The sequence below is a fragment of the Parasteatoda tepidariorum genome, chromosome 4 (genome assembly GCF_043381705.1).
Source record: "Parasteatoda tepidariorum isolate YZ-2023 chromosome 4, CAS_Ptep_4.0, whole genome shotgun sequence".
In the NCBI taxonomy this organism is placed as follows: domain Eukaryota; kingdom Metazoa; phylum Arthropoda; class Arachnida; order Araneae; family Theridiidae; genus Parasteatoda; species Parasteatoda tepidariorum.
The window spans coordinates 30,874,805-30,902,676 of record NC_092207.1 but is presented as its reverse complement, the minus strand read 5'-3'; the positions used below and the strand labels follow the sequence as shown (position 1 = coordinate 30,902,676).

The 27,872-nt window shown below is 28.8% G+C and overlaps 2 protein-coding genes across 9 annotated transcripts in view; both read left to right on the top strand.

Moving 5' to 3' along the window:
• Positions 1-18,729, top strand: part of LOC107456609 (CUGBP Elav-like family member 4) — a 672,772-nt gene extending 654,043 nt beyond the window's left edge. The window contains exon 3 of the mRNA XM_016074517.3: positions 15,538-18,729. Coding sequence (XP_015930003.3) covers positions 15,538-15,663 — 126 coding nt within the window. The 3' untranslated portion in view covers positions 15,664-18,729. The remainder of the gene's footprint in view (positions 1-15,537) is intronic.
• LOC107456607 (bruno 3) overlaps positions 1-27,872 on the top strand; it is a 705,687-nt gene that overhangs the window by 234,291 nt on the left and 443,524 nt on the right. The window lies entirely within an intron of this gene.

Sequence of the window (27,872 nt, the reverse complement as noted above, 5' to 3'; positions counted from 1 at the left end):
CTACTACTGGAGTTGGAGTGAAGAGTTGTTAGCTGCCTACCACTACATCAGTTTAATTCGATATTTGAGATCTTCCCAGTGACGCACATTCGCCATCTCATCAGCTCAATAGCCATAATAACACGATCGCATCCTGAGTCGGTTTGTAAAATATCTCTCAAGGATTATTAATGTGATAATGATTTTCCGGTTGTTTAAAATATACTAATGTCTTCCATTTTAGTAAATGAAGTGGATATACTTTCTGAACTGGAACATTGTTGTAAATTGAGATTCTAATAATAATATTTATTACTTAAAAACATTTTTAATAAAGCATAAATGACTGAAATAATATGAATAATTAGACTTTTACAGTAAGTGTTATAAAAATCTTGAAATTATTGCATGTTTTAAGATTTTAAACATTTGATTGTTCGAATTAATTCGAATTAAATTCGCAGATATCAAAATTTTCATAGATAACAAATAACTTCATTTAATAAATATCAAATACTGCTGTAAACTGAGATTCGAATAATAATATTTATTACTTAAAAACATTTTTAATAAAGCATAAAGACTAATATAATATGAATAATTAGACTTTCATAGTAACTGTTATAAAAATCTTGAAATTATTACATATTTTAAGATTTTAAACATTTGATTGTTTGAATTAATTCAAATTAAATTCGCAGTTGTCGAAATTTTCATAGATAACAACTAACTTCATTTCATAAATATCAAATACTCTGATAAAAATAAACCGATAAAAGTTATCAAAATATAAAAAAATATTATTGCTTCTTGATACTCAACATCAAAGTGTAATTTTTCCGCATCTTGCACTACGTCTTGAATGATACGCCTTCTAGGATATTCCGCCTTCTAGGATATTCCGCCTTCGATGAAGTTCCATGACTCTTTCAACATGCATTCAGCCCAGAGTAACCAATTTATTGCTCTTAAAAAAGCATTAATACTGAATTAATAATACACGGACAAAAAAATCTGGTTAAAGTACCTTACTCTATGGTAAAGACATTTCTGGTGCAAAAAACCATAATTCTGGTTAATTAAAACTTTTATTAAGCATGAGTGTGGTATTATTTCCTTACAGACTAAATACACGTTGTTTTGCTCGAGTTCAACAACCAAGGAAATTAAAAAGTTAATTATGATAAAACTGCAGTATCATTTGTTGATACCAGGAATTATAAATCACCATCTTTTTACTGACTTAATATAATTAACCAAATAAAAAATAAGCAATAATAGCTAAATTTCCTTGATTAGTTTACATAGAGCATTAAAAGTCCTTTCATAAATCAATTAAAAACAACTCTGAAAAAGTTGGTAACTAAAATACATTTGATATCTACCTTTTTACTATGATTAATGAAAAATAAAGGCAAATTAGGAACGAGTTTCAGAAATAGAGTAGCTTAAAGTGGTGTAATTTCCAGAAATGCAGCATAGCAAAAGCTCTCATATATCGATTAATTTAATATTTATATCAAGAACACAGCAATTCATTTACCTTGCTATTCAAAACGAGAAAAAATTGCATAATCTATTCATCCAACACAAAAGAGGATTTATTCTTAATAAACCAAAAGAAACAAGAATTAAAATAATAAAAAAAACTAAATCTTCTCCAAACATTTAATACGTTGAAGAGTAACGTTAATCCAATTATTAATACTCTTAAAAAGTAAAATCTTCAGAAATTGGACGATGCATACTGAATGGACCATCCTTATTAGCATTTACTTGCAAGACATGCACCGAATTTTTTTACCCTTTACGAACAAGTAACGAAATCAGTAGCCTCTTTTTGAAGAATAGGAAGGGACGAAGAAAATCCCTAATAATAACTCAATTAGAGAAGAAAATTCCTCCTTAATCTGAGAACTAAAATACTTCTTATCATTTAATTACGCGTGGAGGACGTTTTCTGGACGGTTCCTGGGAGCTTCCAATTAGCTATGTCATTTAGATTCTTTGACTTTCACTTTTACTTCTTGTTTCGTGCTTCTTCGGAGAGAAATGCAGGGATTTTTGTCCCTCCGCCACTCTTCTGTCATGTAGCAATAGAGAGAAAAGCCTTCCGGTTGTATCGATGAAATCTTTCATATTTATTCTTGCTTTGAGGGAAATGATGAAAAGGGGGAATCTTCATCGTAGATGCGTTGGTTTCGTGTTCCTTTCTCCTTAAGGAATTCTGTGACAAGCATTCAATCCGTTTTTTTTTTGTTTTTCATGTTTATATACTTTGCCGAAGGGATAAAATACAAAATAATCCCCTTTAAAAGCGAAAAAAAATTTACTCGAACACTTCAAAAGTTTCTCTAATTTAAGAATAAATATTAATTTTTCGATTCATTACTAGCATGTATAATGTACGATTTATAATCACGTAGTCTTATCTAACCTCAGGTGGTACATTCATTTAATTAGCAATTAAAGTTTTGTAAATTTAATGATTCATGCAAAAGTCATTTAATTAATTTATATAAATTTATGCACTTTTCTCGACTTAATGAAAAGGAAATACTATAGTTATAGATTAAATTTATTCAGCATACTCCGAAGAAGCATTTATAAATTGATTTAAAAGGGAATTCTTTAATTAACTAATTGCAATTTGTTATTGCATTTTTTTTAATGTTTCAAGATGAGCTATGTCCTGAAGATCTAATTCAAGATGCACTAATATTAAAAACATAATTAAGGAATTAAATTTTCAAATAAGCAGCATTCGTTAAGTTATTTTAAACGTAGATTGAACATTATTTATTCGTTTATTTTCATCAAAAATTGAGAAGCATATTATAGTTCTTATACAGTTGTTAACACTTGAAGAAAAAGTAAAAAGCTTTGTAACAAATTTAGAGCAATAAATTAAGTACCGTAAGTATAAAACTATTGTCTATCATTAACTGCCACCCCCCCCCCAAAAAAAAATCCTGGATCAAACTACGCTATAAAATACCGGCACTTTCTGTGCATCATCCGTAAAATTCATTTTATCGTAAAATTCTTTTTTACCATAGTATATTATACCGTAGTTAATATAGTTAAGTATACCGTAAAAATTACTGAGATTATATATCTGAGTTTTTGTTCCATAACAGGTTCCGGTAAAAATGGATTTTGCAATTAATCGTACTGGCACATAGAGGGCCTGTATATTTTACAGTAATTGTTTTACAGTTTGAAGTCATTATTGACTTTTTTACAATCTTATTCTTTTGTAATAGTCAACGCAAAAATAAAGTTATCTTTTAAAAAGCTAATTTACGATATCGTATCTATTTATTCATTTAACTGAAAATAAGAAATAGATGAAGTAATCAGTCCTCTGATTTACTCAGCGTCAAAATTTCAATATGATTTTTTCTTAATATAATCATAAGAAGAAACAATTAACATTTTTGAAAAGATTTTGCAAATTTACTTAACAGATAAATATTTTAACTAAACAAATTACTTTAAGCTCGATGTTGTTTAGCAACACGATTTAAGAAGTTTTATTATTCTGATAAAAATCTACATATTCAAATATATTTTAAACAAGTTTTGTATTAAGGTAAAATTTTATTCAATAACAATGGCTATTGATTACTTTGCAATTCATAACGTATATAGCATAAAATATGCTGTTTATACAACTGGTGTAATTTTGTAACAGCTGTTCATGATAATTAGGATAATTTTTACCTATCTTTAAACAGCGAAATCTATGATAATTATGAAAATTGTCACCAATAAGCCACGGTTTTTAGAAAATTTAAGTTGTTCGTGATCATATTCGTTTATATTTAAAAAATTATCCCAAAGTTGCATTATTTAGAATCAAAATATGTACAAAAATTTAAGAACTTTATTTGATATTAATTATTTCTATTAAGATCGAAAAATTTCGCTGACTATCAATTCTTCAGGGCAAGTTAGCTTACATGGTTAAAAAGTACAACTTTGCATCGAGTATAAGATACATAAACTATGGTATTTCCGTTATTCTTTTCAAAAACCTTTAAAAAACATTGTTAAAACACTGTCGTAATCGACAAACAGTGCCATGTACTCCTGTGACAAAAGTAAGTAAAAAAAATCCACAATTTGAGCACCTTAAGCTAAAAACAAAGAAGTAAAATTATAATTTTGAAAATTAAAATATAAGTATATATTAATTATAATTTTGAAAATAATTTTAAATTTTTTATATCATCTTGCGGTAAAGAATTTTCTGAGCTTTAGAAGGGACAAAAATTTTAAACATGTAAAAACCAACATTCACCAACTTGGCGAGATTTTTCCCCTTAGGTAAAAATTATTAAAATCAAACAATAGCTCTCCATAGCATTATAGTTCTCAATAGTTGCATATGAAGCCTTACCGTTGCCTATTTCCAGTGTTGAAGTAATTTTGAAATATTAAATAAGATTTCAATCGTTTTTGATTTTAACTAAACTGCACATTTTCTTAATATGGATATTCTGTGACACGTTCATTACTAGCATTGAGGGTGATAGCTAATTTTAAGAGAAACTCAACCAACACTTATGAATAACTGTAACCGATAACAGCTATCAAATTGGCACATTATTCGCTATAAATATATTAAAGTCGCAGGGTAAAGAACTTTACAGCTTCTATTTTAAAACAATCTGAAGTTGAATGATTCGAAAACTATCGAAACAGTAATTAAAACAATATTTAATAGGCCGTGGTGGCTCAGAGGATAGTGTTCACACTCCTATGTTGTGAACCGGGTTCGAATCCCAACGATGGCTGGTCGACACGATTTCTACACCCTGCTCGTACTGACCACAGTGCTGACGTAAAATATCCTCGGTGGTAGACGGGTCATGGGTTATTAATAAGTTAGAGTCCCCTTGGACTCTAACTAGGTTAGAGTCCCCTTGCTTTCAGACAAGCCATGGGAAGTGTTCGTGGTTTTCATCTCCTTGCAACGCAAATGCTGGTTAGATCAATGAAAAAAAATTCTCCACGAAGGCGAATTTCTGCCAGTAATTGATCCAGGAGTTCCCTTGTCTTCCGGAATGGGCTCAAAATTACAAGGCTATGGAGGTGAGCATTAGTACTCGTAAATCCAAAAATTGGGTCGTCTGTTCAACGACGGTAATATAATAAATTTTTAAAAAATAATTAATGCAGTAAAAAGGCAGGGTAAGGCATTGAGAACAGCATACCATTTGAAATACTTTATTTAGCCTTACAAGAAAATTCCATTGTTATCTTTATTGCCTCTCTAATAAGAAGTTTAAAAAATAATGTAAGTTGAATTGAGAGAAATACGTCAACTGCAACAATCCGAGACCCGCCTACGTGTAAGAAGAAAGGTTCAAACATAACTTTATGTAGACAATAACGAAACTAGAAGCAAAATATGATCGATGAATTCCATTCCGAGTAACAGCTAAAACCCTCTTCTAATGACTTCAGATCCACGCTGTCGCTTTCCATCACCAAACGATGACAAAAAAATCGATGAATCGCATCAGGAATCGATCGCCTGGAACGTCGATTATCGATTCTGTGGTCTCATAAGAGCCCAACCTCAGTCCAAAGTGAATTGCGTGGTTTGGAGCTGGTCAATAGGTCATTCATTTTTTGCTACTTTCCTCCCGAGGAGAGGTTTAATATTTTTCTTCACCTTTGGGGTTACAACCATTCCTGGCAAAGTAACCAGGTGTTGCTTATTCGATAAAGGAAGTTGGAAGGGTTTCAATAATAAATTCTCCTCCAGTCACCCCTTCCCCTTATGAAACCTTCACAATTTGGTCAGAACTGGTTGGTCAGACAGACCAGGATGGATCACTTGATTTGGACGTATGGTCCTTAATATGTCTGTCGAAGTTTTGGCCAGTTGGAGTGATTTCCGCTCAAAAAGACGCCGAAATCTGGTTAGTTTTATTGGATAATGTCATATGTAATTTGGTTTGGAAGTCAGGAAATGAAAGGTATTAAGAAAGATAAAAGATGACAATCTTCTTGCGCCACATATTTAAGTTTCTCAAAAAATCTTAGGATTAAATTGTATTTTTTTTAAGATCGTAAAAATAGTGTTGATTCTATATTGGCTGCTTATTTAAATAAATTGAGCAACTTAGTTTGCATCTGAATTTTATTTTTGCACTTAAAACATGTGGACAGTTACCAATTTCCAACTTCCAATTTCCAATCTCAAATTAAACTTTGGAAATTGGCCACATGTTTTAATTGTAAAAATAAAATTCGAATGCTAACTAAGTTATTCAATTCATTTATACAAGCAGCCAATATAGGATCAACACTGCTTTTACGATCTTAAAAAATGCAACTTAATCCTGTCGAATGCGTGACAGATCTTGTAGGAACGAAGGAATTATTTTTAATCGGTTTTTTCTTATTCTTCCTCAGTTTAACTAACTTCTAAGTTTAAGTAATTTATGATACCATAAACACTTTTCTTTAAAGAAAAATAATTTTTTTTCGTGAAAGTCATTAAATGCAATAAAAAGCGTTTCAATAATTCTCTCTTCAAAAATATCAAATTTTTTTTTTGTTGTTGTGTGTGTATATGTGTTTAGCAAAACCTATTGGCTATCTAAAACAAACTGTCATTGATTTCGGAAACGAAACGTAAAACCTGTTTTAGATCTTTAAATTTCTTAATAATTATACGTATCTCATTTTAAATTTCTTAATTGATTGATCGCAATCCTTTTTTTCCAAATTATTTCTTAATAAAACGAATTTAAATTTCACATTCCAGGTGCACTGATGATTATTAAAAGATGTATTCTTATTATTTAGTAAATATAAAGAGTAAAATAAAATAAAAGGGACGAAAATATTCAATTTTACGTCTTTTCAATGATATTTTCTACCAGAATAATGCACACCACTTCCTTTAGAATAAAAAAAAATTTGCCTGATTAAGTAGAATCTAAAATAACCTTTAGAACTGCAGATTCTATATGTAACTGGAGTAACTTCTAACATAAAGTCAAGCATCTTACAATGTTTATATGTTTTTTTTCTAATAGAATAATGCATACTTCTTCTTTTAGAAAAAAAAATATTCATTAGCCCAAAGAAGCTCAAACTACGCAGGTGTCTGCTTTAAAATTACAAATTCTATGTGCATAGCTCGAAATTACCTTTTACCTAAAGCTATTATGTAGAAATAATTTCATATTTAACAAATTTCTCCATTTTAAATGTTGATGTGAAGTTTTCTCAGTTCATGCATAAATTTAAAAAAAAATAAATACGAACAATCATGAAAGGTTTTTAGAGAATATTATATAATTTCCATTGAATGTTACCAAAGCGAATTTAGCGATTAAATCCAAACTTTTTTGTGACGAGAATTTGTCTTGGGCTAAATTTAAAAGAATTAATGAAGAAATAAAAACCGTCTTTGATCATTTTATCTTTGAAAAAATTTGAATGTCTTTTTATTTACTCTTTTATCTTCTTTTTTCCGTACAGAAAAAGCAACAAATACCCAAAATAAATAAATTACCTAGAACTTCAACAACGAACCTCGGTATCATCTTCAGACCTCTTTCAAAACATACCCCCCGAAGATTCGAAATAATAAATCAAAATCATTCGCACTCTTTTCTTCCGTTCGCAAAGAGAACTAAAAATCCCGCTTCTCCACCTCGCGGATGATTATCAACAAACGTCAATAAGTTCTTCTTTACTATACGTACAAGCACTATTCCAACTCCCCTGTGCAAACACCAAGAAGCAGAACACTTTGAGAGTGCAAATTAAAAAAGGCTGCTTTTGGAAGTACGCACAGATTTCTGTTTGCGTTTCCCTAAGCTTCAAGTTTTCAGGATCAAAGCTACGATTTTGGCATCAGAAAGAAAAGGAGGAAGAGGAATAGATAAGAAGAAGAGGAAAGAAAAACAAGTTTTAAGATCATTCCTCGCTGCGATCGTTACGCGCTTCTCTTCTTTTTACCTTAAGTTTTCTTTTTGTATTTTTACTGCTTATTTCTGCAGCAGTAGCAACAGACTGTTGCATTCGTGAAGAAATAAAAATGGATCGTTAATCTGTAGCTGCTAAAACTGATTGAAAGGCTTAGAGCAGTTAGCGCCATCTAGTGGCTGATTTTGCTGATAGTAGATTGGTAGGGCAGGGAAAAAAACAATTAGGCAAACTTCATGTTATTATTTTCCATATTATTAATCATATTTAAGTGGAGTTTTCGATTAGGAAATTTTCACAGAAGATATTCGAATATCTTTTTGAAACTTTTTTTTGTAAACTAAGCCAATTTCTGAATTTTATTATGCTGTTTTTTCTTATCTAATTAGTATGCGAAAATTATTCTGAAATTAATCATGCGTTTTTTCAATATTTTTTGTGCTATAGGCGTTATTACAAATATTTAGCTTATTTTTTAAATCATCTCTTATAAAAAATATTCTTTTGGTCACTTTTAATTTCATTAGTAGGTTCGTAAAAAAAACTTCTTTAAAATAAATACCTAATTCAGTATTTCGGTAAAATAATTTTATAATTTATAAAGAATATAAAAATCAAAATTTTCATTCTTTGTTAAAATTAATCCTTTTATATAATTATGTGGTGGTATTTATAATAAAACAGATAATTTAAGGGATTTTATTAAAACTCAATACCTAAAAATAAAAACATCAAGATTATACTTTTGATATTCGTATTGGTTCTTCAATGTTCAATAGCAAGCATTATTTAATAAAGTTAACAGTGTTTTAATAAAAATATTTAAAAGTGTTAGCAAAATAAGATTATTTTAAGTAGTCTTATGGAGTACAAAGAAAAATAAAATACTTATTAAAAATTACAGTATTGATCATTTTGCGAAGAAAAAGTTGGTTTTTTAAATTAAATAGGTTATAGCAATAAATTTACAAAACCTGCCTAATAATAAAAGGTTTTAATAATTTGTACCTAAAATTATTAAAACCCTTCCTTAAAAATCGCTACACAGATCACAGTGCTGCAATTTTAAATGATTTAGTATATTTGCAAATTTTGAGTACTTAATTTATTAGACCGATTTACTATACTTGTAAAGTTAATTTTAAGTTACTAAAATATCTATTTAAAATTCGTAATCAATGTTTGATGAAAAAGATTCGTTTGATAAATTAAATATTTTTAGAGAAACTAATTCATCGATCAATATAAAAAAGGAATAGGTTGTAACAAATAATTAATCAAATTATTGCTAAGATATCAAACTTATGTCAGTAATAACTGAATAAAATTATTTCATAATCTAAATGACTTTCAATTTCTGTTCCAAATCTAGCACTTATGGTGTCGTCCGCAGCCTATCAAAACGAAAAGATTAAGATTAGAATTACATTATCTAAGAATTAAATTTGAAAGAAATTCATTATTTTTATTTTTTTAAATAAAATAAGGATTCACTTCATTTTCAATACTTAAAAAGGTATAGTGGTCGAAAAATTACGGCACTTTAACGAAAGTTTGCTAGATAAATATTAATATATATATNTATATATATACTCTCAGAAATGAAAGTCTTATTTAATACTTCACCAATTCTTTAACAGCTTTTTTAATTTTGGCAATCATTTCATGAAATCACAAGATTTTTGTCGAAAAATAAGCACTCAAATTTGAATTGTTTTTTTACATGTGTGTTATTTCAAAGTACTATAAGACATTTTCCAGCATTTCTTATTGTTATTTGACTATCACGATATCACGTGATTTTTGACAAAAAGTAGACTCCCAAATATTTCTTACGTTTGTATTATCTCAGTACACATTATGTTTCTTTTTTTTTATAACCGTTTTTATCTTATGACAGGGTGCTACAGAGGTTAGTGCAAAGGCTAGAAAGACAGGTTTGAAAAACAACTCATGACTAAATTGTTATTTGATATTTAAAACTAAACCTTATGCTTTTGACAAAAATTTGTATCTAGGAACAAAAGGAGGAAAAGGAAACAGTTCCAAGGAAACAATTTCGTCATAAACTAAAACGAACTTCACGAACTTTAATTACCATACTAATTTTTCTTACTGTGGTGAACCATCGTTGGATTAATATTCGAGAATTTTGTCCAAATAAGGACTGAGGAGACTGTTAACAATCATTATTTTGCTTAGATAGGATATGTATAGTATTTTTTGATTCACAAGATATTCTACAGTTCTTATTCTACTCATATTGATTTATCTAATTCAGCCTATATTTTCAGCCATTATTTAATTTTCAAAAATTATCTAGGCATACTGGGGCAAAATCTAGACACCCAAGTCTTAAATCTTGGAGGCATATCCTTTTGCTGAATCAATTCCAAGTCATATTGTTGATAACAAAAAAAATAATTGAAAAATTTCTATTATGATACTGAAAACTAAAAACTCCTAGTTGAATTTAACTTTTTTAACAATGACAAAATTTTCAAAATATTTTTGTTTGCTTTTTTTAAAAACAAATACTTCTAAATGAATGAAAAAAATGATAAAAAAGTCGCATTGGATACAATACAAATGTAGAAACAAGAAATAAATACGAGTAAAAAAATTGTACTCCTTAAAAAAAGACTTTCACTATATAAAAATATTGAGCTCACTAAAAAATACTAAAGAAAACGCGACACGATGAAGAGGCTAAAATACTAAAGAGTCAGTTGGAAAAAAAATAATCGCCTAGATCGTGGGAGTAAAAACGAACGAAAAAATTCCATCTATAGATAACTGAAGAATGGGAGGGTACATTTTTTCCTGATTAATTGGAGTAAAAAAGAAGAGAAAGTTGGTATCGAGCATAAAAAAAAAATGTTCTCGAATTCTCTATCGTCTCTGCGAAGTGTCTTTTCCACTAAGTTAATGAGCACATTCTCTATTCAGGGCGCATGCGCGGCTGACGCAAATTCCAACTTCGAAGTAGAAGTCGTAGTTGTTACTTCTGCTTTTCAACGTAACGATGTGCCTGGTAGTTATTTTACTTTTTCTGCTTTTTTACGGTGGCCTCTTCAGATCTGGTGTTCCTTGGGCATCATTAGATTCTTCTAGAAACCACATGGCTTCATATAAAAGTTTTCTCTGATATTTGTTTGAGACATCGTTTGCTAGCAGAAGAAAATAGTGTTAGAATTTTTGTATTGGGTATATCGGTTGAAATAACTAACTGAAAGAAACTATCCAAACCTTCTTTTATGTATAGTATTTCAATGAAATGAGAAAGAGCCAAATTAGTTAGCGTCTGGTTTATGAAATAAGCATAGAAAGTATACGAAACATATTACTATGATCAATGAAAAACTTCTGAGCTTCAAACATAATTCAAAAGGACTGCCAATATCATTTTGAGCAGCACGCAATTTTAATGATGCAATTTTAAAAAATCGCATCATTATGGATATAGATTTCTTTTATTTCGAACTATCTGAATAAAAATTAGATAAAAAATGAATCAGTACTGAACAACAGTCATGTAAGAATTGAAAAATATGTATGGAAAAAATAAATGAAGCTGAATTAATTTCATCATCATAGTTGCCCAGACAGCTCAGTGTGAGCCAATGCCTTTCTCCGTAGATTTCTCCATGACGACTTCCGATTTATCTTTGATCTCCAATTCTTTTTATTAATTGCGAGAAAATCAGGCTCCACTAAGTCAGCCCATCTCAACCGTGGCCTTCCCCACTTTCTTTTTCCAGTGGGTCTAGAAAGTAGTATCTTTTTTATTGTGTTGTCATCATTCATTCGAATCAAGTGGGCGATCCAATTCATTCTATTTATTTTTATGTATTTAAAAATATCAGGTTGTTTGTAAATCTTGTACAGTTCAAAGTTAAATCTCCTTCTCCAGTTATTGTTTCAAATTAATTTAATATGTTTAAAAATTTATTATTATTTGCTACCATTTCTGGTTGCTTAAGCAAAACAATTTTTTAGTAGTACTGTATTTAGTATCATTTTCCATAGTACTGGCCCTCGAGGCCAACTCTAAATAATCAACATTTACCACAATTACGCAATTTTTTCTAGTACTTATCCCTTTTCATGGGCCACAAAAAATAGATATATTTTTGTAGTATCAATATTAAAACTGCACAGTTGTATTGCAATACATTAGTGCAAATAAACTAATATAATACTGTGAACCTATATTAGTTTATTTGGAAAATATTAAAAGCCCACCAATTACCAACAGTGTCTATTACGAAAACTAAACATCATTGCGGTCAATTTATTTTTAATTGATATACAGTTCATGGCGATTGACAATATGGTAATTTTCTACGGTTCCCCTAAGAGAATAGGTAATTTTCTTAAAATTAATTTCCTTTTTTGTACACAGCTTATTTCCATAAGAAATATCTATTACCAAATATAACTAAGCAAAACTAGCTTCAATAATAGTAAGGCAATTTTTTTATGCTTTTTCTAAAAACAATAGTACCATTCAAGAATTAATTTTGCTTTTCAATACGTATCTTGTTCATTTTATTTAAATCACCGCTTATTTTAAATTGTTTAATTTTTCGATGCATGTTTCGAAGTATAACTATAAACTAACTAAGCACGTAGTTTCAGAAAAATATAGATTTTGTGATTTATTTAACCTATGCTACCATGATGATGTTAATCATTGAGTGAAATTAATATAATGATTAAAAAATAGTTTAATGCTAAAGAAGGTGTAATAAATTATTTTTTTCTATTAAGTGAAGCTATAAACTAGCAGCAAAGATCACTGATGTTCCTCTTAAAATATTTGCCAAAATAGAGTAGTCTAGAGTTTAATTTAAAACAATGGCTAATACTTAGCCAATTAAAAAGTTCCATTTTAAAGTGTCTTTCCGAACGATATAAGTTAGTTTTGTACACTTTTTACCATTTGAGGTATAATTTCTCCATTCAGCATTTTATTTCTACTAATTATTAATAAATTAGGACAATTAAATTTGAATCTGAGTGTAAGGTAATTAAAATAAACTACAACGAAATAAGCTATTCATCCACGCTTAAGCAAACTATGCTAAATAACTGTGTTTCAAATGCTAAAGTATATGACTTTTTGTACGTATCTTTAAAAGTATAATAAAATTAGCTTTAAAAATGTGAACTCTTTTAAAGCAACTGCGTTTTAATAAACCCTTCCAAAAATCTGCCTTTTTGCATGAATTTCAGAAAAAATTGAAATATTAAATTATTAAATGAGAGATTGCTCGACTTAGAACTTTTTACTCTAATAGTGTACTTGTAGTGACAGTCTTAAAACTATGCAATGAATCTTAAGCGAAAGATCTAACTTAACAATATTTCTCATAACCTGGTTACTAAATTTTATTTATTAATTACAAAGTAGTCAAAGATCGTTCATAGATGTGCAGGAACAAAATTTAAAAAATAAATAAGGATTATAATAAAAAGTGGAAATCATATATTCTACTAAAAGTACAGTAACTGTTGCAAAAACTACCATACTTAAAACATTTCTAATTGTCTGTAAAAGAAATCGTGGTGTCTAAAACCAAATTCAAGTTATTAAGCCCAAAATTATTTTATTATGTTAAGTTATACTTATAATCATTTTATATAAAATGATTATGAACATTTATATTAAAGAAACATTAAATATGAAATGATATTCACCGAAAGAAATTTTAATTTAATTTTAGACAATTAAAATAATTGCAGAGCACCTATTTAAATAAATAGATTTACATAACTGACTTCAAAACTTTTAAAAACGTTTATTGCAACAAATGTGTTATTTAATACGTTAATGACATTTCATTCACATTTTTTAAATGAACTACAGAACAATTTTGTTTGTTTAATTTAGAAATATAATAATTTAACAATATATGTTATTGAATTATCATCAGTAGTATTTGTTTCATATGTAGTATTTGTTTCATAGAACGAACTACGTAGTTTTCGTTTCATGAAATGTTTTAAAAGGAATTTCTGTGTAGAAAAATAGATGCTTTGTCTAATCTCTTAATTATGTTTAATGCATTTTGAAAGCTCTTATAATTTTATAAATATAAAAATTTCTCATGGAAAATGAAGTAATGGATTTTAAATATACTTGGCATTATAACAATTGTATGTCTAAATACTTATATTTATATTGTTTGAAAAGCTTCAATTCAATCTAGATTTTTATTTTGAACATCATAATTCCTAACAATGTTGTACAATTTTGCGTTCATTTTTTGAATTACATATATTATGGAAATAGTTTTCAACAATGCTTATAAAAGAAGAAAATTTTAATTTTTTACTGATCAATAATTCCAAAACGATTAAAAGGCTCAGAGACCAACTTATTTAGGTATATAATAAATTTTTCGTATTATGGTAATGGTCATGGGATTACTTCATAATAAAGAAACACTGTTTTTATTTTTAATGTTTTATTTTGTTATAGAGAAAAATAAATGTTATTAAAAACAGACAAGTAAGAATGATAAATTATTATTCTAAAAAAGTACCTATACATTGGGAATTTTTTTACTTTTATTAACTTTATGCTGATGGCAACAGTTGAAATCAGGATTTTAATGTGAAATACCTGGATCATGCAACGTGATTTATCTGTCAAATAAGAATGCAAGGACCAATAAATATTTTCAAATTTTTATATGTATAAACAAAACTCATACGTGGTGTATGATAAACATACTTTTGGACATTTTGTTCGAAATAAGAAACCAATGGTTCAAGAAAAATGCTCCTAAAATTTTTTTACCTCTCAAATATCTCTTTGACCTCCTTCCCCTATCTTTTTCCACTTCTTCTTTTAATCCTATATTTCCAATTTTGTTCGTCTTCTTTTATAGCGCTATAATCCACTGAGGGTCTTTGCTGCTGAGCAATATTATTCCTAATCTTATCGTAATTAGCTATTTTCATGCATTATGTTGTTAATTTGTAACATTTAATTATCTTTTATTCGAGTTGAATGTTTTACTGTTTAACACGTATGCTGCTGATTTTGAGACAGTGTGTGATTTTTAATATAGTAACAACTCATGCTAAGCAAACGAAGCAAAATTTTGCTGAGCCCCATATTTCTTTTTGTCCCAGCCACGCCCGCGTCTCCATTTTATGAATAGAATCATGAATTTTTTTTAACAGATAGCTAAATAAAAAATCTATGTAATTAAATTCGGAACGCTTGAGTATTGTAGGAAAATATATCTGTTTTATCATGTTTAAAAAATTAATGACATTAATTGATTTCTATAAATAACATTATATTCCACGAAAACAAAGTAAAACATTAATTCAAAACCTTTTGATTGTATCCAATTTTATTTCATAAATAAATTCTCTTCTAAGTTCAAGACAAAAAGACAAAGCAGTGTTGTAATTGAAATGTAAGATCTTCTATCGTAAAAGACGACACTGTTTGTTCGGGGTATTTTCAGCAAGCAAATAAAACTTTAATTATAGTTGTATTGTTGTAGCTAATTCTTAATGAAATATACGTTTTTAAGTGATCATTAATTATAGTTGAACGTCTTTCTTTCTTTTTAGGTAAGTAGAATCTCTTTTGCTGTGTCTCTCTTACTAACGGAGCTTTGGAATAATATGAAGACAATTTACGGCGTTAGCTACTTTTTTAAACGGTACTTCATTAAGAAAAGGCTAATGAGACAGTAAGTACTTAGCGTTCATTTTACCTTGAGGATGAAAACAAAGACCTTTCAAGTGCCGAAACTCGTTCGTAAAGGAAACGAGTTTTTACTATGAAAGAGATTATCATAAAGAATCTTTCCATTAAAAGAATGTATTTTTAGTGATATGGATATTACAGTTTAAATCATTTTAACTACCGTATTTTGATGAAGTATTGATGTGACGAAAATAATTTCAAAATTTTTGATTTTAAAATAAATGTTAGATACTGGGTGTTTTTAGATCCATGCACTTAAAATTCATTTTACTTTAATTTGTTTACACTAATAAACTCACTTTGTGTGTTAGCTTGGTCTTGCGAATTACGTTTGTACTTTAGATTAAATGTTCAAATAAGAAAATAAGTTTTTTTATTACCGTCGATTTAATCTGATTTACATAACGGATTTATGATAATTAGGCCTCGATTCAGAAATTAAAAGCAGACTCAAAAAGTTGTGAAACCACTGATATAAGTGAGGTTATTGATGACTCAATGCCTACGCAGAATATCACACTGAGAAAAAATATATATGGTCAAAACTACCAGAATATGGTAAACTTTACTATGTTTCTAGCACTAGGGAACACCAAAAAGCACGAACTTTATCGAACTCTTTGGTGATGATTTTAGTAAAATTAGCATAGAATCATGGTTTTATTACCATGCCGTTTGGTAGTAAATGTGAAAAAATTTGGAAATTCCATTATAATATTTTCGAGCATGGCATGAATACCATTTATTCGGCTACATTTAATTTTTAATTTTGCATTTTTGCTAAATGTGTGGTAATAGAACTGTAATTTTGTTAACTGGAATTTCCAGTTAACCGTTACCATATGAACGGTAACCGTCATCATATGAATGGTTCAAATACCGTATATTTTGGTTTTATTTACTAGAATTATGTTGTTGTTTCTTTTTACCAGACGTGCCATTACCATACAGTATGGTAATTTCAACAGAATTCTTATTGACATAAAGCGTGTTTTACATTTAATATATTAAAGGAAAAAAAAGAAAAAAAAGCGTTGTTAGCACTGGAGTAAGGTATGAACTTATGGAGACTTCAACTAATATTTTGGCGAGTAAAAAAAAACATGTAAAATTTAAAATAAATTTGCATAAATGATCTTCCCTTTAACAAGTTGAGAGCTTCACGCGTTTTTAAGGATATTCCTATCAGATCACGTGTGCTACTTATCAGCAATCATATTGTGTTAAAGCAATGCAAAGCTCACTACAAACAGATTGAAATGAACAAAAATTTTAATTGTAATAAATAAAAATTATTTAACTCTTACGTAATTAGTTAAAAAAAATTCATTTTCAGTTTTATATCATATATAACACTGTAAGTCACCGAAGACCGAAGCTTGCTAAAAACAAAGGATCTCAAAGTGTTAAAGAAAGCATTTTTGATCCTACAGTTACAGTTTGAGTAACTTAAATTTGCATAAGAAAACATGTTATTTCCATCGCTTCCCTAAAATTAGAAAAATTTGTATTTCAGGATTTTTTTAAAAAATCTATGCTCTTAAAACTGATTTAAAAGCATTCATTTGCTTTAGAGTATTTCATAAACAACGCCTCTAATTATATTTTTAGAATTCTTCTAAAAAAGGAGGAAAAAATTATATTTTATTATTTAACAGCAAATTATTATATAAGTGAGTACGGAGCAAAATATGATTGATATAAAATCCAAAAAAAATGGATCTCGCCCTTGAATAAAGTATTTTTAGTGATGTTGATATTACAGTTTAAATGATTTTAAGAAACTAAAGAACACGTATATATTTTCCTTGACGAAATATTAAATTTCTTAAAATAAGTTAAACATTTTAGATTTAAATAGAGCCTTACTAATACGAATTGGGAATTACATGTACTTAAAATTTTGTATTGAATGTTACAAGCATTCTTAATATATATTTTTCGAATCCTTATTAGAAATGAAGCAAAACAAATAGTACCTACAAGGACTAGATATAATATTTAAACGAGTAAGAAACAAAAACACTCTCAATGTAAAGAATATTTTAGTGGTGTAGATATTAAACTTCATGTGGTGTCTTAGAGTCGTGGTAGCTCAGGGGATTAGGCTGGGTTCGGGGATCTGGGTTCGAATACCAGCATGGGTCGTACCATCCACAGTGCTGGCGTAGAATATCCCCAATGGTAGACGGATCATAAGTTAGAGTCCCATTGCAGTCTGTCTAACCACGGGAGGTTTTCGTGGTTTCCTTTCCACATGCGGGTTAGCTCCATCAAAAAGTCCTCCACGATGGCAAATTTCTGACTACACTTGATCCAGGAGTTTCCTTGTTTTCTGGATTGGATTCAAAATTACAAGGCTACGAAATTGAACATTAGTAGTCGTTAACTAAAAAATTAGGTTGCTGTTCAAAGACGATTACAAAATTTTAAAATATGGTTTTTAATAACAAATAATTTTTATTTGTTATTACAAACCATATTTTAAAATTTTTAACAATAATTGAAATATTTAAAATAACTTGAGCATTTTAGATTACAATTAAATATTGTAAAATCGCATCTGGAAGATCCATACTCTTAAAATTGAGTAAATAATTATTCATTTTAATTTATATAGAGTTCTTCTTCATAACCCACCTTAATGTATATATTTAGAATTTTCTTCATAAATAGAGTATAACTAAATATATACTTCTGAAATTTAAAATTAATGTAGAATCCACATAGAAATAAAAAAGCAGTCAACAAATAATTTTAAAAGATATTCTAATTTATCAATTTTTTCATTAAAGAGCATAATTTCTTAAAATTCAACAAAAAAACTCGGACAAAGTTATATTGCATCATAGTACTTAACGAATTTCTTTTTAATTGGTCAGTTCATTTCTTTATATCTACCACTTATCATTTAAATTGTAAAAAACTGCTTAGAAAAACAAAACAAATAAATTGAAGCACCTCAAACTAAGATTTGATTTAATTGTGTCATATAAGAATAAGAATGTATAATATAAGAATATTAGAATGTAAGCATAAAGCAACAAAAAAAATTACTGACATGTCAAAACTTTTCAATAATATTTTGAACCTATATATTCTTGATAATTGCTCCCACCATCTTCGCATTTTATATGGCAATATTGTGAGTATATCTAAAAATGTTTAGCGAATGAATAATGCTATTTTTTTTCAGAATTTGACATTATTTTAAATAAAATAAATAGAAACTGATGTTTGCTTTCATTAATTAACATAGTAAAGGTACATTGAAATGAGCCTTAAACAACTAAAATCTTACCATTAGGTAAAAAGTTATTCAGAAACATTTTTTTTTCTATCGTAATTTTTTTCTTTCTTTTCCAATGTACCCATACTTTTTTAAGAGTAGCTTTCAAAATCAAGAAATCATGTATGATTTATAAATAAAATATTCTAAAGACTTAATGCATATATTTATTCGTTCGAAAATGCCTTAAGCCCAAACTTAATTAAAGCGTTACTCGTAAAAGTACGCTCGTTTGGATATATCGTTTTAATGGAGGGTTTTACACGAAAAAAAACCGTATTAAGTAATGGTACAGCATTTTTAAAAGCTTCCATTTATTCAACAAATAAATTTTTCGAGTAAATATTGTCTAGTAAGTGATTTCATCAAGTAAGCAAACATACGAAACATTCTTGTTCAAAAAAAATTCTAGCTTACGGATAAAATTAAAAAACACAGCAGAAGTAAAAAGGAAAAAAAATACACAAAAGTTCAAAATAAACTCTGCTTTCAAAAGAAACTCGTCAATCTAATTAGCACAATCGTTATTTTTTCGGGAAAAATAAAAACAAAACTCTTTTCTTTTCGTTATTTAGAGTCTGCATTCTCATTAAAAGAATTTTTAATTAGTCAATAAGTTTTTTTTTGTAGTTTGAGAAAACTCTTTTTACGCTGTTATGTCTTTGTTACTTTAATGAATTTATCCTTAAGCTTGTTTGTTTTTTTTCTTCTTTCCTTAAAATGAAAAGCTATTGAAATGTTTATAATTATTACGAAAAATAGAATGAATTCGAAAATAAAGATCATTTGCCTTTATATTTTTCGGATTCTGGGATGCATTTATGGCACGGCTCAATTATTTCATACAATCTTCGTAAACTGTAAGCCAAGGAATATTTCCAATGCATGATGACAATTATAAACGTTAAAGTAAGCGTGCTTAAAATTTGACGTTGAATTATCTTTTAAAATTAAAACCATTATCTCGGTTTTAATTAGTAAACTACTATAATACATTTTTTATTGTTTAAATGTTTCCCTTCAAATGTTATAATTATGACTTTAGAATTTGTTTTAATTTCTGATTTTAAAAAAATGTACTATATAAACATGATACATATTAAAAAATAATTAATTAGTATCGTAAGAAATTAGCAACATTTCGAATCCAAACTAAAGTGTCGTTAATGACGATGCTAAAAGTATCGATTGTACATGACATTGTCGATATTACTTATTACATTATAGTATCGATAATATATTCAAAATTGTAAAAAATTCCTGATTAAATTACGATATAGAGCACCGGTACTTCGGTTGCATCATCCATAAAATAAACTATACCGTAAAAACCATTTTCACCGTAAAATACTACACCGTACAGTACTATACAGTAATTTTTATCAACTAGCGTAATTCATTCACTTAACAATGACTATTACTATAACAATTTCGGTATATCAGACATTTTGTTCCGTAACATGCTCCGGTGAAAATGGATATTATGGTAAAAAGTTCGAATACCTTGAGTGCCGGTACTTTTTACCGTTTTCTTTTACGATGTATGTAAGACGTTTTCTTTTACGGAATTTTTAACGATGTATGTCTCTTAACGTTGATTATTAACTTTAAAGACAAAAAATCAAATATAGTTCATATATAGTTTAATAAGTCTCAGTCCCATAGTAGGATTGATAATAAGACACGATTTCCAGTGGATCACCGAAGACCAGCATCACAGGCTGCTGTCAGTGAGCTGGCGGGTGACCACTTTGGTCCACCTGGGAAACGACCAATGATGCACGGTATCGGTCTTGATGAAAATGCTCTACTGTAAATTTACTTGCTCGACCACGTGAGCTGGTCTTCTTGTTACCAAAACGGGGAGATATACCTCTATAGAGGATCGAAATTCCGATGATAAATCTTCATGTCATCTTCGAGGATGTTTCCCTGATCATCTATAATGATTACGTCCACTAGACAGCTCCACTAGAATGCAAATAATGTGCTACAACTACTCGAATTACTATAACGAATAAAATACTACAACTACTTTATTATAAAACATATTGTTTTGTTTTATAAATTCTTTTCTCAAACTTTTAATTTTGATTTTGACACAAAATTAAAATTTTTTGTCATATATTATAAAATTTATTTATTTCATTTGTTACCGTTTTTGGACAATTTACAGAATGGAAATCAAATTACTTTGAAACATTTTTTTTTTATTTCATGATATAAAATATTAAACTCAGAACAATTGTTCAATTTCTAAATAATTCATACTTTGCTTCGCTTTTTAGTTTTTTCCTCTCGTATTTACATTCAGCGTATCATTAAGATTTTTAAAGGTCATTTTGTGAATTTTCTTTAAGGTTTTCAATTGTTTTCATTGTTAATTCTTCAATTGTGTGCATAAGACGGTTGCTTCGCTGTATTTACAACCTTATGTAAAAAAAATTTCTTCGATTGTAATTATTAAATTTATATTGCAAATATAATAATTATTCAATTACAAGCTCTAAAGGTTGTTAATCGAAAAACATTACGCAAGAAGTCCCAGTTTTAATTAACATTTTTTTAATTTATATCTTTTAAACTAAAACGTTGAAATGATTTTTATAAGGAAATAAGAACTCAAAAATAATATTTTACAAATCAAAATTAATCATCAACGCGACTGTATAAAAGATTAGTAATTTTACCAAAACTGTAATACGATAATTATATACACCGAAGAGCCATTACATTATGACCACCCTCCATCTATAGCAATGGGCTTGCCCAGGTTTTCATGGTTTCTCTCCCAGGAGCAATGTTTTCATGTACATTAGGACCTATGATCTCATAGAACAATCCCTGACGTCTGTAAGCTACTTAAACATAGTTGCAGACCTGGTTCACCCATTCATGGCAACAGTTTTTCCTGCTGGGGATGGTGTTTACCAACAGGATAATGCACCATGTCATAAGGGTCGAATAGTATAGGAACATTCCAGTGACTTTCAAGTCATGTCTTGGCCCCCAAATTTACCTGACCTTAATCCAATAGAGCATTTGTGGTCCTACTTGGAAAACCAAATTCATGCTGTCACGCTACCACCTNTTGTGTGCATAAGACGGTTGCTTCACTGTATTAACAACCTTTAGTAAAAAAAAATTGCTTCGATTGTAATTATTAAATTTATATTGCAAATATAATAATTATTCAATTACAAGCTCTAAAGGTTGTTAATCGAAAAACATTATGCAAGAAGTCCCAGTTTTAATTAATATTTTTTAATTTATATCTTTTAAACTAAAACGTTGAAATGATTTTTATAAGGAAATAAGAACTCAAAAATAATATTTTACAAGTCAAAATTAACTAGTATCATCAACGCGACTGTATAAAAGATTAGTAATTTTACCAAAAATGTAATACGATAATTATATACACCAAAGAGCCATTACATTATGACCACCCTCCATCTATAACAATGGGCTTGCCCAGGTTTTCATGGTTTCTCTCCCAGGAGCAATGTTTTCATGTACATTAGGACCTATGATCTCATAGAACAATCCCTGACGTCTGTGAGCTACTTAAACATAGTTGCAGACGAGGTTCACCCATTCATGGCAACAGTTTTTCCTGCTGGGGATGGTGTTTACCACTAGGATAATGCATCATGTCAGAAGGGTCGAATAGTCGTGGAACATTCCAGTGATTTTCAAGTCATGTCTTGGCCCCCAAATTTACCTGATCTTAATCCAATAGAGCATTTGTGGTCCTACTTGGAAAACCAAATTCGAGCTGGCACGCTATCCCCTCGCAATGTGAGGGAATTTCAGGACCAGTTGGTGAGCGCTTGGTGCCAGATACCTCAGACTACCTATCAGCACCTTGTGAAATCAATGCCACGGCGGGGGCTAGCAGTTTTGATGGTTAAAGGTGGTCCTACATGTTATTAGCAGGGTGGTCATAATGTAATGGCTCTTCGGTGTACATCAATTTCATTCGTTATGTTAAAACTTGTTTAAACCAGTAACAGAATATAACTGCTTTATTATTAGTAACATTTCTTTAGAATTACCCTTATAATTTCAATAGTTACTATTCATATAAAGAAAAATATTAGGAAGGAAACTAATTTTATATTCTCGGGGTTTTTCTTATTAAATAATCCATAATCGTAATAGATTTTTTTTAAATTTAGTTAACTGTTTGCATTTTCAACATTTTTTCTTAAAAAGAACTCATATTTAAAATTAAATGTTATAAGAATGTATGTAGCAAAAAATAAGAAATGTTTCGTGACAATGTTGACTCTTTTATATGGCAATACACCTTTTGTTTGTTTCATTTTTAGAAAGTGCGATTATTTTTAATAATTTCAATAAATCAATTAAAATGAGCCTTTTTTTTTTCTTTTTTTTTTTTGCAATTTATTGCAACATATCACTTCTATGATATGTTTTACGGTCTTCACAAATATTTTCTTCTCTGTCATTATCTAAAAGAATAACAACAAAAAAATCAGTAGAAAGAAAAATACCATAAAGAAATAAGAAATTTTAATATTTATTTTGAACTGTAATTATTTATAAAGAAAATGAAAATGCATTATAAAGCCAAAACTTACTCGCCATTACCGTTAAATATGATTTAGAAAACTTCTTCATATTTTTTTAACCTTATTCAACAAAGCCCTGAATTTAGCAAAATTGATCATTCTTTACACAAAAACATTAAATAAAAGTATAAATTAATTGATACAAGAAAAAACAATGAGCAGTGTGAAAGTAAAGCTAACGATAAGTATCCAGGTTTTTTCTGTTTCTTGGCTTAAATCCAGAGCTGTACTATTCAATTAAAATGAGGGCAGTTTGTGCCAAAGAGCCCTTTTTTTAAACCATTAATCTCAACTTTTTTCATAATGTTCATTTTGTTGTATTTACGAACAAATTTAGTAATTGATTCTGCCCGCAAAACATTTCTTCATGGCTTTTCTAATAGACATGGTATTATGTTTATTGCAACTCATGCCACATAATTTCAAAGCAAGCATTAAACTAATCTCAAGAAAGTAGTAAAAATGGTTTTTTAGGTTTGAGTTTTTTATTTGATTCCTATCTATAAAAAGAAGCATAGTTAGAAGTTTCATCTTAACGTATATTTTTTCACCTAAGTTTACATGATACGTTAAAATGTAGTAAAATTTATTCGAAAACCATTTAGGGATTTTCTGCAGTGGCTTTTCAATAAAAAAAATATTGCTCTTTTTTACAAATAATTTAAATTTGTATAAATAGCAGTCAATAATTGTTGCCCTGAATATCTATTTTCAGAAATCATACAACAAATTTAATAATTATGTTACATTATAAGACAATTACAATTATAACAAATATTAAATTGCAATCACATAATTTATCTCAATTTAATTTTTAATGAAAGAAATAACAAATTCAAAAACTATTGTGGTATTTACTTTTCTTATATTTATCCTTTTTAGTATATATTTCTGTTATAACAAAAAATTAATAAAGGACAAACCAGATTTAAAAAATGCATAAACTAATCATCCAATTTTTAAAAAATCTTACAATCATCGCCAGAATATTACTTAGTTAGCCAGTTCTGACATTTTTCTATACTACTAGAGTCATTAGAATGTAAGGCATTTTCACTAACCAACTAACTATTCCTTTCATTTTATTTCATTATGAGCAAAATTATACGATCATTTCACTTACTTCAACTCCTCATCTCAAAAATAATATAAAAATAATAAATATAATACATCTTTGGAAGCAAAGAAAAAGGAGACGAGAGATTCTTCTCTAGCGGAGAGAATATGTGCCGTGACTTGACTTGCACGTACGACGATTGTGACGTCATCAGAGGTAGTCCTAATGATCTAGACGGCATTCTTTCTAGCTTCTAGCTCTCTTCTTTATGAAATCATTTAATGGAGTTTCAGTGAAGGCGATAAGTTACGTCTTTAGCAAATTGTGTTGGTCACGTATTTCGCCAGAGAAAAGAAATAATATATTTGTGGACAGTTTAACGTAATAGCACTACAAAATGGTTTATCTGTCTAGTTTTGTTTGTGTGACGATTATTGAAGCTAACGGGATGGTTTATTTTATAGTTTATTAGAAAAAAATATAAATAAATGTAGTCGGCTTAAATATGGAGTTATATTGATATTTTTATAATATTTGATATTGAATAAATAGATATTGAATTTATTTTTATATTAAATATATATTAGTCTAATATTTTTTATTTAAATTAAATTATATGCAACTCATGCAACTCTTAGTTATCAAAACACATTTTTTTGTATATCAATGATTATTTTCTCAAGGTATGAATTTTTATTTATAGATAAATTATAAATAGATAATTATAAAAGTTATCAATTTTGGTTCTGAATGCTTCTTTTTATATTTATGAAAGAGAATTTAATATTAAATTTAAACATTTATGTGATTGCAATTTTTAAATGTAAATTAATTTTGAGTGAATGTGAGTGTGTTATTTGAAAAGAGATGAACCAGAATTCTATTTAAACACTAGAAAATCAGTGGCTATCTTAAGAAAATATTGTTTCCTTAAAAATATTATTGACTTTCTAAAACAATTTTCATTTTAATAAGAGTATCTGTCCAACTTTAAATATATATACAAATATGCCAGAAAATAAATCATGAAAAGGCATAGAATTTATAAGACTTTGATTATTTTTCGTTGAAAATATCATTTTCAAGCATCCAAACATTATATTTGGATGCTTGATTCAATTGCTTGATGCAATTCATTTCTTTTATATTCAAAAATAAACGTAAAAAGATCATTGCAGGGAAATATTTAAAAAAAATTAACTATCTAATTGTCATATTAAAAGACACATTTTTTCCAGTTAAAATTTCTCTATGCTTCACTTTTTACAGCATAATTTTACGTTTAGCATGACATTTTGTATGTAATAGCTGGACTCACATCGAACAACGAGTTTCTTTAGTTTAGTTATATAAGCGTCGAGTCTCTTTAACTAACGACCACCATAGTGTTAACACTAAATATCCCTATTTATAGATGATTTTTTTTAACGGCAGGCACTGAACTTTCTTTCTTCGCCTAGGAAGATGCCGGAGTTGTTACTCATTTAACGTTACCCAGTGGGCACCTGTGAACCTAAGTCATGGAGGCGAGCAACATTACCCACGCCACGCTGCCACATACCCGTTTTATAGGGTGGGCCACATTCACACATCACACAATAGAGAACACACAGAGAAACATCCATGCCCTGAGCGGGATTCGAACCCGCAACCATTCGCTTCACAGTCAGGCACGCTGACCGCTCGGCCACCTGGCCGGCATTTATATCATAGGTTAATCATAGGTTATATCATAGGTATATCATAGGTTATATCATAGGTCACATGAATCATAGGTTAGATTCTTCTATCTTCGGTGATAGATGAATCTCAAGCTAGATTCCTTTATTCCCAGGGATACATGAATCCTACGTTATTGATATCAAGCTACTTCTTGATATCAAGCTAACTGCATGAGGCTCAGCATAACTTACTCTCCATGTAACTCAAATACAATTAAGTTTTTTTCAAAAAAGTTTTCCGCGAAAGTAAATATGTCTTAAGACCTAAGCCAATGTTTTCCTTAGCTTAATAGTTAGATTCTAAGTTATAAGTCTATGAGTTGATAATAAATATGCTAGCTAAATATGCTCTTGTACTCCACAAAGACCACATTTTTAAAGCTGGCTATATAAAAATATGTTGCGACTCTTTTTTTTTATTACTATTATTACATTTTCTTTGGTGAAAGAACGTGATTTTTATAGTGCTAACTTCGAACCACATGACAATTTTCGCCAGTGAAAGTCATATTTATGGGGTTGTTAAAGTTTCTCAAGTAGTAATTTCTTTTTCAAAACAGTGGTATATATATTTAACTGTAAAATTCTAACTTTTGCACTATGCAACATGCTAATTCTATAGTAGCTCTAGCCATTTTGTTTCAAAAATTACTTCAATTTAAATTCTATTTCAATGTTAAAATTTACAACATAAGGTTTTAAATATTAAAAATTAATTTTGAATTAACATTTGTAAATAAAGACTTTTCGGTCGCTTGTCAGTCCCAAGTAATCCAACCGATCAGGATGTGCAAGCCATTACGCTGGGTGAAAATATTGAATTTTGTCAAGTTGCTTGCAGTTGAGAGCTGTAGAAGTGGACTCAGAACTTTTAGCGTACGTTACAGAACCGTTTAGCGTGCTTACAGAACCCAATTGTTTGGTCTTCTGGTGCAACAGCGGCTGCTGTCCTTGAACCTGGTGGCTAAAGCAACTTCTTTATTTGCAAAATATTTCATTCGATGCAAGAATTATGTTTTAAAGATCTAATTCTTGCACCAAGAATTAGATCTTTACATTTGATCTAGCAATGACCTATATAGGCATATTTTCATTTACATTTTCTTATTATAAATATAGCGATGTTATTGTCTTATTCCTGCACTAGTTAATAATGGCGTTAAAAATGTAAAGTAATCACAATACCGAAAAATCATTTTATGTATTTTAAAGGCAGAATTTATCACATGACCCAAAATTTGACTTTAAGTACCTATCACATAATATTTTATTCTGACGTAGAAGATTTTACTTTTGACTAATAAATGAGGATAGCTAAACTTATTTCCCGTAAAAAAATTATGACAGTTTCGGGTAATATATATCTATTATAGTTTTTTGATGCCTCAATATAATGCAAATAAAATATGCATTTTAAACAGTTATTTACAAAATAACTCACGATTTCCACGATAAATTCTTTTATTTACTGCCATATATTCTCTTACTTTTGACGTTGCTGATATGTAGGATTCTTTCAACCAATTGAATC